This window comes from Cricetulus griseus, assembly GCF_003668045.3.
Source record: "Cricetulus griseus strain 17A/GY chromosome 1 unlocalized genomic scaffold, alternate assembly CriGri-PICRH-1.0 chr1_1, whole genome shotgun sequence".
Lineage (NCBI taxonomy): Eukaryota > Metazoa > Chordata > Mammalia > Rodentia > Cricetidae > Cricetulus > Cricetulus griseus.
Genome location: NW_023276807.1, coordinates 186,398,396 through 186,412,636, shown reverse-complemented (window position 1 = coordinate 186,412,636; position 14,241 = coordinate 186,398,396). Strand labels below are relative to the sequence as shown.

Below are 14,241 nucleotides of genomic sequence, written 5' to 3'. Positions count from 1 at the left end.
CTAAGGACAATTTTCTCATCATAAGTGAAGATAATGCGTATTTCACAACATCTACAACTTCCAGCTGCCAGAGTTACACCTGGCTTTCCTTTCCATAAGACTTTACATATCAGTACTTTAAAGATATTTTTTTCTTTTTGTATATCTTCTTTCCTGAAAATTAATGAGTTTGTGTTTTTACTTATCTGAATTTTAAATTATTCTAACTTAAGTATTAGTATATGTGGATATATATTCAGATTATAAATATGCACTGCAGCAAAATTTTGAGTATTTAAAACTTTTTCTAATTATATTTTTAATTGAATAATTTATTGTATAAATTTAGTGATGTATTTTATATTATCTTTATCTTTTGGCTAAAACATAAAATAGCATCATGCCATCAAGATCTTTATTTAATGTTGAATTTTCTTTATATTTTTAAAATTAGTTCATTTTGTTCCTCTATACTTTCCAAAGTTTTTATTGCTTGGACTATTTATGGATTTTAAAATATTTACTTAATTGATAGCCATTCACTTTCTTTTCTAATTCATGCTCAGTTAGAGGAATCTACAATGTTAATTTTTATTTTTCATGTCATTCCTACAATGTCATTTTCTTATTTGCAGAATAACACTAATACTTATTGTTTGACTGGTTTTCTTAAATATGAGAAATTTGATCTAAAGCAGAGGTTTTCAACCTGTGGATCACAACTCCTTTGGGTTTGAAAAACCCTTTCACAGTGGTTGCCTTAGACCATCAGAACACAGAGATATTTACATTATGATTCATAGCAGTAACAAAGTTACTGCTATGAAGTAGCAATGGAAATAATTTTATGGTTGTGGCGGTCACCACAGCATGAGGAACTGTATTAAAGGTTCTCAGCATTAGGAAGGTTGAGAATCACTGAGCTAAAGGAAAATACAAGTTGGAAAACAAAGCCAATAAACACACAAGTATAGGAACTGCAGCCTTACTCCTGGATGGTGTCACAGCGGCACCACCAGGAGACGCCATGCTTGGCTCAGTGCATTAGTTCAAGATACAGATCCCAGGGGCAGCACAACAACATTTGCTGAGAACAGCTGACAGAGAGTGATTGCACACTTGTGTGACCTCATGAGCACTGAGGGTGCTTTGATCCAGTCGGGTGAAAAGAAAAACAAAGCTGCAAGAAAAATAAATAAATGAAAGTAAATAAACATAGAAAAAACAGCCCTCCCCACAACAGAAGAACAGGAAAACCCACAAATACATGGGAAATAAGAAGGAAACCGAATGATAGCTCATAGGGCTGAATGCTACTGCAGATGGTGCCCCTTAACGGGTGCTATGTGGACTGTTCAGTGTCTGCTGGGGTGGTTGCCATGAAAAGCCTCTTTGTTGGAAACCCTACCCTCTTTCCTCACACTGCCCAGCTGTGGAAGCCATAGGTTAGGGTCACAGATCAGGTTTCCTCTCCCTGGGAGACTAGTATCCTGGAGACACTCTCAGCCTTGTGTCCTTTCACTTTGTAGACTGGCGTCAAGACTATGCTAATTAACTCCAAGTCCCAAGACTCTTGTTGCCTGGTGACAAAGTTACACAGTGGAAGAGCACCAGGATAAAAGGCAGGTAAGGTTTTGCTCCTTGCTGGCCCATGTCTATTGATCTGCTTCAAGCCCGTTTGCCCTCTCTTCTGAGTTAATAGCTCACAAATGTCTGCTGTCGGGGCTGCTCTGTTTACAAAGCCCAGACACCAGCTAATGCATTATTTAGGAGAGGATCCCACATACCCTGAGTCCTGGCCAGGACAAACAGTTCGCTGGGGACACAGGCTGATCTTCAGGTGCCTGGAGCCATGGGCAAGCTTGGCAAGGCAGATGTATGACCACTGGGCACATGGGGGTCTTCCTAAAAGCTGGGTCTCTGGATATTTTTGCTGGAGCATAGCAGGGGAGGGAAATGCAGGCTCAGAAAAGGCCAGGAGGCTTGTACAAAGTCACACATACAGAGGGACAGAGCAGTGAGTGACCTCCAGGCCAGAATGGCACATTGTCCTCTGGGTTTGAATGTCAGCCTCCAGAGAAGAAGGGAAGTGCTGAGACAGCCACTGAATCCTGCAGAGTCCTGGAGTGCCTGCCCACGCTTGTCTATTGGTGGTTTGTCAATGTTAGTGCTTGCTAACATTGGTCACTAGTTCCTTTATGGGTCTCCACGGGGTCCCTTGGGGCTGAGACAGGGAGAACTTCCTACACTGCCCCCTTCTGTTGGCAGAGTGATAGAAAAATGAAAGCCAGGTGATCATTCCAGATTCCTTTTCCTGTCCCAACAGAACCCAAGGTGTATAACTGCAACCACCCCTTGTCCTGATGGGCGACCAGCTGCAATAGCCACCTGAGATTATCACCAATTTGATCCACCACCAACTGTGGATCAACATTTCCCAGCTCTCTGTCAGTCTCAGGTAATGAGACTTGTCAAATACCATGGCTGGATCTGTGACCCACACATGCCTTCTTTTCAGTATAGGATTAGCTATAGGGATAGGCCTTGCCCTAGTCAGGACAAACTCCAGCTCCTAGAGAGAATAATGCATCAGGAGCTTGCCTGTTGGCCCAGAAAGCCAAATGCATTGCAGGGCACTGTAAAGTCAAACATCCATGGACAAGCCAAATGACAGCTAGGTTCACAGCACAAGGAAATAAGAGATGCCGGCTCTAAGTTGGTAGTATGGGCCTGATAAAGGACAGACTGCCAAGCCTTGGTGTTTCTTCTGTGAAGAAGATGAGGCTCACAAAGCATCCAGACATATACCCCATTAAAAAAGAGAAATAAATAGTAAATGCCAAGGCCGCCAAGGCTCCATCAACAGATACCAAACCCACCTCTGGGTACATATTACCTTCCTCTACCACTACCCTGTTCTGTCTTCATATGCCCCACTTCCCCCATTCCTGTCTCTACAGCAGCCAGCTATCAGCCAGACACATGCATGCCTGCCCCTGGGCAGGCAGCTACCTCTCACATGTACTAAGCCTCTTTCTTGCCACATGCCTTTTATACCCTGAGATCTTGGTATATCTGAAGAAACTGAGTCAAGAAAAGTCCATGACTCATACCCAAAGCCACACATATCTTAGCAGGAAGTGGTTAGCCAAAGACTATAGTCCTAGATCTTTCGCCTATGGCCATGTGTTAGGCCCTGTCCATATTCCGTTCTTCCCCTATCTCATTCTCTTTTCTTTCAGATGCTTTCAAATCTCCTGTAACACCCCAGGATTCTCCTAAATCTCAAGACATCTGTCTTTGAGACACCCTCCTCTCCCTGGACTGTTCTTCCTCCAGTCTTCCCATGTGATGTCTCCTATGCATTTCAAGTAACAGTGCAAATGCCACCTTCCCAGGGAGGACTTCTCAGTCTTCCTCTGAAATTAGCCATTCCCATTCACAAATATCTGCTTCCTGACTCCAGCACTCTCTTTTACACAATAACTTATCATCTGCAGAGCATTTACACCCCTGGAAATGGCCTTGGGCTTCTAGATTTACTTGCTCAGCAAGTGGGAAATTCATGAAAACCACAGAACTGTCTGTCTTAGTCATTCACTGCCTGTCTTCTGACCTGACCTATAGTATAATCCCTCCCCAAACAGATGAATGGATGGATAAACAAATGAACAAACAAGTAAATGATTAGCTTGAACTATAGAGAACTCTAGAGATTAAAAGCAAGTAAACACATTTATAAGTTGTGGTTATATTCTTATATGGCTGGTGATATCAACAGTATGTGTTTAAAAGTTGCAGTGGTTTCATTCAGGAGTCTGCAAAGACTGTTTTCCAAGCCTACACCTGACATAACATACCAGAGATAGAGGCGGGAGTAAGGAGATGGTGAATGGTACTGCCAGGTTAACCTCAGTCCACAGGAGCTGGTGTCACTTAGTACCCATCACACCCCCTGAGCATATAAAACAGGACATTTCTTCTTCTTAACAAATCACAATTTACTGAGCTATTCTGCAGGTAAGTAAGTAGATCCCAGACATGTGGTATGGCCCAGGCTGAAAATAACAGCTCCCGCTACCTGTTCTCTAGTGTTCTCATGTACAGCTGGAAAGGAACAGACCAGATGGCTCCAATATGGGTGACGTGAGAGATCTGAAAATGGCCTTCCTAAACACAATAGTAATAGTTCACATCATTCTTGGTAACAGTCATATCTGTCTGTCCAGAGTCAGCAGGAAGGTCTCACACACACACACACACACACACACACACACACACACACACACACACACACACACTCATACATATACACCCTCACATACACATACATACACACACTCACACACATATACACACTCACACACACACTCACATACATATATACACACATACACACTTACACATACACACTCACACACACTCTCTCTCTCTCTCTCTCTCTCTCACACACAGACACACACACACACACACACACACACACACACACACACACACACACTTCAAACAGGGTAAGAAAAGTCACCAGAATTTGCTGAACATGAAAAAAGTGTCATGTTGTTTGAGCGTGTGTGAACATTTCATATACATTGTAGAGAATAAGGAAACTGCTGACAACAATAGTGTACTCTCCAGAGAGTATGATTGCTCACTTGGTGTTGTTAGCATCCTTTTTCCATTGGTGCTTCTCTCTCTCTCTCTCTCTCTCTCTCTCTCTCTCTCTCTCTCTCTCTCTCTCTCTCTCTCTCTCTCTGTACTCATAAGAGCACTGGGCTCATATGAGCATTTAATACTTTCTTGTTAACATATCTTAAACACCTTACCTTTTGCACTTTTTGAAAAAAGTGTTTTGTTTTGTTTTATACTCTGTTGAGTGTACAGTAATTATTCAATAATCATCTTTTATTCAACATCTTAACTACCTTATACACAGGAAGTTCTATTTTTGTTTCCTAAAAGGGGGGCTCTTAGAAACATCTCCATTCATTCCCAACACCTAGACCGTCTCTCCTGTTCTCTGTACCATCTCTTTGCTCCATGCCAGCCTCCTCCTTCCACCGTAGACCATATCTTCCTCTGGATCTCTCCCATCTCTCCCTTCTCTTCTAGGTTTAACTCAACTAAAATAGCTCCAACCATGATGCTACCAAGCCCTTCCAGCACATTCATTGTTGTAGCCACACATGCCATCAGAGGGCTGGAGAGGTGGTTCCTTGATTAGGAGCACTTATTTCCAGAGGACCCAAGGTAGTCAACCACCTGTAACTCAAGGTCTAAGGGATCCAACACCCACTGTTGGCATCCACCAGTATATGTCACATACATGCACAAATTAAAATCTCTCTCTCTCTCTCTCTCTCTCTCTCTCTCTCTCTCTCTCTCTCTCTCTGTATATATGTATATGTATTGTTTAAAAAAAAACTAAAAATATTCCTGACCCCAAGAGTGTCACACCCAAGGTCTATCACATTTGACCAACAAGCATTTGTGTGCTTGAGTCTCTTTCCACCCACAAAAGTTTTGAAAACTATTTTTGTGTTCTAGAAATCATTTTAACATAGATAGAAAAATAGTGAATCAAGTTAGTTATCCAGGGCCAAGATGTGTTGGGTACAAACAGAAATGCATGTATTGCAGGCCTCTCCACACGTGTGTGCCTCCACGTGTCTCTTGTCTTCCAGGATGAAGAAAAGCCTAGGAGGCCAGGATGGTTGTCACAGTACATCAGTAGTTCTCAGCCTGCATGTTATGACCCTTGAGGTGGGGGTGTCAAATGACCCTTTCAGGGGGGTTGCATATCAGATATCCTACATATCAGATACTTACATTATGATTCATAACAGGGGCAAAATTGCAGTTAAGAAGTAGCAATGAAATAACTTTACGGTTGGGGGTCACCACAACATGAGGAACTGTATTAAAGAGTTGCAGCATTAGGAAGGTTGAGAACTATTGTAGTACACGAAGGTGTCAGGCTGCAGCTTGTAGGGAGTTTCTACCCAGCACAGGCTCTGGGTCATGGGTCCAGTATTGGCAGGTTCTACCCCACTGTCCATCACTGCCCATGTTCTCCCCACTCCTCACAAGACTGCCATGCTTTTCCCTTGTATCTTGGCATCCACCCCCCACCCCAGAACCAGCCTCTGTGTTACTATTACCAGTAGTGGAAACTGAGGCTCATGAGGCTCAGAAGCCTCCTATCGATGATGAGTGGGGGACCAGGTGGTCAGCACCCTTGTCAAATAGCTTTGGACATCCACCCACCCTACCATACTGCTTCTCTGAACCCCAGTTTTCTGGTTGGCCAGAGGAGGGGTGGCTGTGAAAAGAAAAATGGAAGCAATTTCTGTCTGTAATAGCAAACCTTAAAACACAGTGGCTTGCAATGGAGCTGAAGCTCACCTCTAGGGTCTGGAACCACCCCTCCAACATGAGTCCTTTGTCCTTTGCTTGTGTTCAGGCTGGTTTGTGTGTTTGGAACACGTGGTTGATGAACAAGGCCTTTCTAGTCTGTTAAACTAATAATCCTAAAATTTTATTTTAATTGTAAGGCACCTATTCCCTTTTGTTCCTTTAACAAATCCAATTAAAACGGAGTACATCCAGAATTACAAAATAGATGCTATTAAACCAATAAGAAATCATAATCTTTTGTTATGGGGCCATGTGACCCCTGGGGAACTTTTGCTCCAAATAAAAGTTGAATTCTTATTACCCACCAGGGGGAAGAGAGCAGTTTGACAGATAGTGGCTTCCAGACAGCACGTATGCCAAGCCATGCTGGGGCACTGAGAGGAGTAAATAATGTGAGGGTAGGCAGGGCTGCAAACACAGAAGGTCCCAGAAAGATCCTCAGAACAGCTTTACCAAATTAACCAGTTAACAGCTGAATCAACGAATGACACCCCATGTGGACACTGCCGTTTTCCAGGCTGGGAGAAGGAGCTGTGGTGGGATAGGAATATTTCTCCTCTGTGAATCTAGAACAAGTCTCTATATGAGCTGGGACAGCTCACTCATCCCCACCCCCACCAACTCCACAGCACCCTCCCCTCTAGAATGAGAAGTGCAGCCCTGAGGTGTGAGGTGGAAGTAAAGACAAAGAGAAAACCCCCAGTGAAGAAAAGGTCATGAGTGTGTGAGGCTGGTGTGACTATATAACACTGTGAGAGGTTGAGCTGGCTTCCTACTGAGAATCTGGGGGCCCTAATATTCTTGGGTCCCACTATCATGGAAGCCACTAGTAAGAATTCACTTTCTTGGATTGGGGCATGACTTTAATACTCTATTGTAGTAGGATGGGTAGGGGTTTCGTCTGGGAGTACTAGAATTTCAGAATGTCTTCCTCAGTTTGGAGCCAATGGAAGCCAGCATTGTGACTCCAACAGAAGACATTTGTCACCACTATAGCACAGATAACACAAAGGAGATTGAGGGGCAGTAGATTGTAGTGGAAGTATGTATATAAATGTACTTACCAGAACCATCCAGGTTTGACTTTGACTGTGTCCTGTGTGACAGCCACTTGACTGTTCTGCGTCTAAACTCCATTCCTTTAATAAATAGTGTTGATCTCGGCATAATGGCTATAGAGACTGGAGATGTATGAGGGCCCAATAGCATGTTCATAAAAAGGCCCTTAGCTCATCTCACTTAGGCAAAGATGGTGCGTGACTCGAGACAGCTGTTAGCATTCCACAATAGATATCAGAAAACCCTGAGATCATGTCCCTTGAAGATCCATCTACACTGCCTACATCTCTCCACAGTGGAGGCAGTTAGTGGAAAGAGTGGAACATTTCACAGTTACACTCCAATAACACTCCTAAGTCCAAATAACACCCCCCCAAAAAAAAAACAGCACACAGTTCTTAGCCCAGAATGGGTGCTAAACAAATGGTATTTCTTTCCCCCAGTGCATATGGTGCTTAAGTCAGACTGCTTAAGTCAGACTAATCAGTGCTGATTTGGGAGACATCTGTGAGGAGTTCCAGATATATCTCTCCACAAAAGGGACTCAGTGACCTGTGTCTCTAACTCCCATGTGACTCTTCATAGGATGCTAAAGTCCCTCCTTGGCGAGAGTAGACCTGTTTGGGGGAAAGGATTGGGGACACAGGGGATGATATGAAGCCATGTGGGAAATCATAGAAGCAAGTAAGCCAATTTGTTCCCTACCCAGTAAATGTCATGGGCAAAAGAACAAAGGTCATTCCAAGGGTGCTGGATCTGTGATGATTTACCCTGAGATTTCTTGACTTCCAGGTGGGAGTAAAAGTAACAGCCATTCAGCATCATACCTGAAAGTTTGAATTTGTATTATTTTCCCAGTCTAGCAAGGTGACATATGAAACCCCCACCCTCTCTCAATGGTGAGCAGCTACCACCAGCACTCTACAGGTGTTGTGTGGCTAAATTGAGCTCTTTGGGAGACTGAGTAGAGCCAATGCATTGTTCTCTTACAAGTGAGGAGGGGATTATCAGGGTATAACATTATGCCATGTTGAGAACCAGCTGCACTTGGGAATTAATGGATTTCTCAGGGAGTTCTCATCATTGCCTAAGAGACAGCCCATAAGCAAAGGGTATTTCTCATCCATGTGACATGAAGTTTCCCCCAAACACTGGCTAAGAAACAGTGGTTATTTGGTGGGTCCAATTCAATTATGTGTCTATGTTACAGCTAATACATCAAAGGATGAAGTAATTATTGTGATACTATGCTATGAAGTTATTCAGATGTATTAAACCTATAACAACAGTTGGCATTACTTAAAAATGAAGTCAAAGACTCGGGTGTGAAGCACCAGACACATGCTAGCATCATGATGGTTTTAAGGATCTTAGAGCTGAAGACAATTGCAAATGGGTTGATGCTATTAAAATATAGGTTGCCATTACATTTTTAATTTAGATATCCGTGGGGTGTCCTTCCATGCTGTTTCATTCACAATGACTAGATAGAAAAATTATTCAGAAATTAAAATCGACCAACTAGCTCATTTCCCTGCCCCCCCCCCCGCCAACATATAAAACACAACTGTAGAGGACAAAAAACCAGGACTTACTTGAAACCCTCTTGTACTGGGCTTTGTAGTCTGAGCATGTGCAACGAGACTCCCTCCATCCATTGATCCCCCTCATCCATAGCCCATGCATCTATCTGTTGTATTTATGCATTTTCTTCCTTGTGTGGGTTGGCCACACTGTATTTGAATATTTCCACAAACTGTTAGGAACAATCTATGTTTTGACTATGTAGAAAGATCATCTGTTTTATCCTTCTACTGTCATTACGTACTCTCCTATTCCATGGGTTGGGTTGGTGGGCCTGGCCTTAATAGGGGAGTGATAGAGAAGAGGTCCCTGGTTTCTCTGCCTACTAAATAGAGCTTGTGGCATGACCCAATTCCAATGGTGCCAAGCAGTTTCAGGGATCAGAAGGGCTCTGAGCAGCACAGCACACTGGACCTTCTACAACTGATGATCCCAGCCAGTGAACAGTGTCCTTGAGGAAAGCATTAAGGAAGGGGTGGGGCTCCTCATGTTCCCACCTGGCTTGATGTGTCTGGGGATCCAGACTCACTAGGGAGGTGGCAAAGTGCATTAGGCCAGTCAGCCCCCTATTCTGCCTTAAGCTGATTAATGGGCAGGCTCAGAGCCAAAGGCCCATTGGAGAGAGGTTCCTTAATGGAACAGTGTTCTATAGGCAGTCCCTCATGGCTCCCTTGCCCCTACTACTAAGACCTGAAGTCCAGGAGCCATCTAACTCATGCTAGATGAAAACCAAATGGCAGCCAACCTTTGACTATGCAGGGTAGTCAGTCTGGTGGCCAGAATTAGTGATGGTCTGGATTTTAGCTTTTAAAACTAGGGTGCGAGCTCAATTACAACATGTATCGTTCAGGGGCTTGATACTTGCACTGGGGCAGGCCCCAGTACACTCAATGAGAGAACAGATGGGATCCCGTCTCAAAGGACTAAGAAGGCTCTCAGATAAAGGCAATTTTATTTACTACTTGTTCAGGTCCCAGGCTATGGCTGCCAAGTAAAATACAGGCCTACCCAGGATTTGAGATGTTTGAATTAACACAATCTCTTGTTTATCTTGTTTATGTGAAACTCAAGTTTCATTGGTGACTTTTCTGGGCACTCTACCATGGAGAGGCACAGATAAACAGAAGATCATGAGTATATAGGCTTCACTGAGCTTAATTCATCTTTTTGGTGAATTCAAGTGCAGAACAGTTTCTCTGACGTGCCTCCTGTGAACACCACTTGCCTGTGTTCACAGCGAAGTCCAGATGCTGCACGTCTGCCTGCTGGTTAAGGGACAAAATGGGACTGTTGTGGATGGATGAACACACACACACACACACACACACTACCACCACCACCACCACCACCACCACCACACCACACACCACGCGCGCACAACATCACAATGTTATACAGGTCCAACCTAGTCTGAACAAGCAGGCACAGAGACAAAGCCATAGAGCTTGACCATGGAGTTCCAATTAGTTTTCAAGTTTAAAATGTAGCTACAATGGCATCTCCCCTTCGGGGATGCAAGCCTCTGAGCTTTAAATATATATAGACTCATGTATATGTCCCCAAAGCAGGGGACATATACATCCATCCCCAGAAAACTCACCTAGTATCCCCAGCCCATGGTCCCTGCCCTGGTGGATCTGTTTCCTGCAGCTACAGAAATGGATTCATTCATCATGCAAGACCATTCCAATGGCTTCTTCGGGACAGTAGTATGCTCTTAGGAGTCACTTAACTTATATGACATTTCAGTGCACACTCTTTATGCTCAGCTGTATTCTAGTGTAAGGAATCCATCTACTGAAGGATGCACCTTCCCCTGTGGGGAGGTTATGAATGGGGCACTGATGAGCGCTGAAGTAAGCTTTCCTATGGACATAAGCTGTTCTTTTCCTAAATACCTGCTGGGGAAGATGAAACATGATGAGAATGTGGTTAGTTTTATAAGAATGTGGGGCTGCCCTACTGTGCGTTCCACAAGGTGCCTGCACAACTCCACTCCATTTGGATTTATGTTTATTTTCACTACAGACCTTCTTCCTCTATTCCGGATTTCAGCCCTTTTTGCCTACGTGGCTTACAAATACTTTCCACTTATCTTTTCATGCCTAATGGTTTGTCCACACAGAGACTATAAACTATAAAGAATGTCCTAGAAATTTCATGACACAGATATCTTTACTATCTTTATTTCATTCTTTTCTAAATGTATACCCCCCCCTTTTTTTTTCGAGACAGGGTTTCTCTGTGTAGAAACGGAGATCCACCTGCCTCTGCCTCCCAAGTGCTGGCTGGGATTAAAGGTGTGAGCCACCAACGCCCGACCCCTTTATTTTCTTTCGTGATTTCACTTCCTAGCATTTCCAATACAATACTGATAGTTAAACACCTGTCTTATTCACACACCTGGGGTCAGGGAGGCATTCAGTTTCTTTTAAAAGAAAATACTTAAATTTCAAATTACGTGCATATGTATATGTCTGGCTGTATGCACCTCAGTGTGGTGGCATAATGTCCCCAGAGGCCAGAAGAAAGAACTAGATTCCCTAGAGCTAAAATTACAAGTGGTTTTGAGCTGCCCAAGGTAGATACTGGGAACTGAACCTATCAGCTACAAGAGCAGAAAGTGCTCTGAAGGGCTGAGCAGTTCCTCTAGCCACAACTTCCTTCCTAATAAGAGATGGTTTTGATTTGTTTTCATTTTTGCTCATACTGTGGATTATGTGTGAATCTGTTGCTCCATTGCTGACTACATAGAGCCTGCCTTTAGCTGCAGGTCTTCCTCACTTCCAAGCATCAGTCTCCCTCTTTGGACAGCAGGAACAGCACTTGGGTCTCATGAGACTGCTGAAGAATGGAAACACTGTGTGTACCTAGTAACTGTTTAAGAACCAGCATTACAGTGCTTTCAGTATTGGAAGATCTATATCCCCCATGAGCTCTGTAAAGGGGCTGTTCTGTGAGGTGCTCTCTGTACCTGTCACCATACCTCCTTATGCAGAGCAATCTATAGTTGCCTGTCAGTGTGAGGGATGTGGAGGAGTGGCAATGAAAAAAATATTCTCCAGAAGCCTTGGCAGCCCCAGCCTGACACCCTCCATGCTTGGGGAGAGGAAGGCAATTGTGGATGCTGCTGTGAAGATAAACCCTGACTCTCAGGTCCAGTATGACTCTTATCACTGTCTAGTTACAGTAACCAAGGCCTGCTAGCTCTCCTGGGTCCCAAATGTGAAAAGGATATGATAGTCATTTTTAACATTCACTATCTCCTCCCTTCCAGGCTTCTATTGCCTCTGCTGGCAGCATCCCCTCCCTCCTCAGCCTCCCCAAGATGGTCTTATGACAATGCTAAGGAGATTGTATATTGACAGTCTGGAAAAGTAGCACATAGCCATACCTCTGGTACTTTTGCTACTGCTGCTATCCTGATTCCCCTCTGCCACACTGTGTTCTCTCGTTCTCTCTCCCTCTCCCTCTCCCTACTCTCCCCTGTCAGGGATCAACAGCACAGTGTGGTGTTCTGTACTAACTAGATTTGTCTTTTCTGTTCTCATCACAGACTACATTTGCAGTTTTATGTGACTTCCTCCTCAAACTCATCACCATCAACTCAGACCATACTAAGAGACCATGGCCAAGGGTGGAAAAGTCCCCAAGGGAAAAAAGATCACCCTCAATGTGGCCAAGAATTGCATCAAAATCACCTTTGATGGGAGAAAGCGCCTTGATCTGAGCAAGATGGGAATCACCACCTTTCCCAAGTGTATCCTGCGTCTCAACGAGGTGGATGAACTCGACCTTAGCAGGAATATGATCAGGAAGATACCAGACTCCATCTCCAAGTTTCAGAACCTGAGATGGCTTGACCTGCACAGCAACTACATCGACAAGCTCCCTGAGTCCATCGGCCAGATGACCACCCTGCTGTATCTCAACGTCAGTAACAACAGGCTGACCACGAATGGGCTGCCCGTGGAGCTGAACCAGCTCAAGAACATCCGCACAGTAAATCTGGGCCTCAACCACCTGGACAGTGTGCCCACCACACTGGGGGCATTGAAGGATCTCCATGAGGTCGGACTAAATGACAACCTGCTGAGTTCCATTCCTGCCAGCATCTCCAAGCTCCCCAAGTTGAAGAAGCTCAACTTAAAAAGGAACCCCTTTCCAAAGACAGAGGAGTCAGACGCGTTTGTAGACTCCATCAAGAGGCTGGAAAACCTCTATCTGGTTGAGGAGAAGGATATGTGTGCATCTTGCCTGCAAAAATGCCAACGGGCCAGGGACAAGTTGAACAAAATCAAAAACATGCCTCCCATAGCACCAAGAAAGGCCATCTTTTCCAATTTGGTTTCACCCAACTCAACGGCCAAGGAATCCCAGGAAGAATGGAGGTGACCTGGGACCCTGACCCTGAGGCAGGAGGGGGAAATGTGGGAGGAGGAGGAGGCAGTGAGCTTCACCCAAAGGAATGGGTCCTTGTGTTACTGTAGGAGCTTTTTCATCCAAGCCATAAAATACCATTCCCTACCTCTTGGACTATGGTTTGGTTGATTGAAGGACTTTGTCTCTTGCTATTCTGCATACTTCATTTCTTTCCTGCATGTAGTCTAGGGAACCAAGAAAGAACCCTCATCTATCTGTCCCTCTCATTCTGTCCTCAACTCTCCTGGTGCCACTCATGGCCCGGGGAGCGAATACTCATTCCATGAGAAATTTTTGGATATGGATCTCAGAGGTTAGCAGTCTCTGAGGGGTTCAAAGGAGATGGACAGATGTTACCATTAAACATTTCTGGCCAGGAAATAGTCAAGCCAGTCTAAGAGCTTTCTTGAAGGTCCTTGATAGATTGTGAACATGCCTAGTGCCCCTTGAGACCCTTAGGGAATGTGAGAGGTCATCATGATAGGAGGAAACCCTGGCTTGCATTGTGCAAGCTGGAAGAAAGACCATTTGAAAGGAGTTGGTCAGAGCATTCTGAACTGAGAAACTTAGAGGTCAGTGACAAATGCTAGAGCCTTTGAGCTTCTGAGCCAGGGAGCATGCAACAGATACTCAATGGAATTCAGTTCCCTCCATGAAGGAGAGTCTAGAGTGAAGCCAAAAGACTGCCATGAGCAGAGTCAGTGTTAAGTCTACACCACACACACACACACACACACACACACACACACACACACACACACACACACACACATGCACAACCCC

At 44.3% G+C, this 14,241-nt stretch overlaps 2 protein-coding genes across 6 annotated transcripts in view; one reads left to right on the top strand and one right to left on the bottom strand.

Moving 5' to 3' along the window:
* The window catches only part of Wdfy4 (WDFY family member 4), a 233,016-nt gene that overhangs the window by 36,111 nt on the left and 182,664 nt on the right, over positions 1 to 14,241 (bottom strand). The gene's annotated exons all lie outside the window — the stretch shown is intronic.
* Lrrc18 (leucine rich repeat containing 18) lies at positions 1,292 to 13,564 on the top strand. The gene is made up of 2 exons (XM_035452664.1): positions 1,292 to 1,605; positions 12,593 to 13,564. Exon 2 carries the CDS (start codon positions 12,664 to 12,666, stop codon positions 13,429 to 13,431), a length of 768 nt encoding a protein of 255 aa, XP_035308555.1. The 5' UTR covers positions 1,292 to 1,605; positions 12,593 to 12,663; the 3' UTR covers positions 13,432 to 13,564.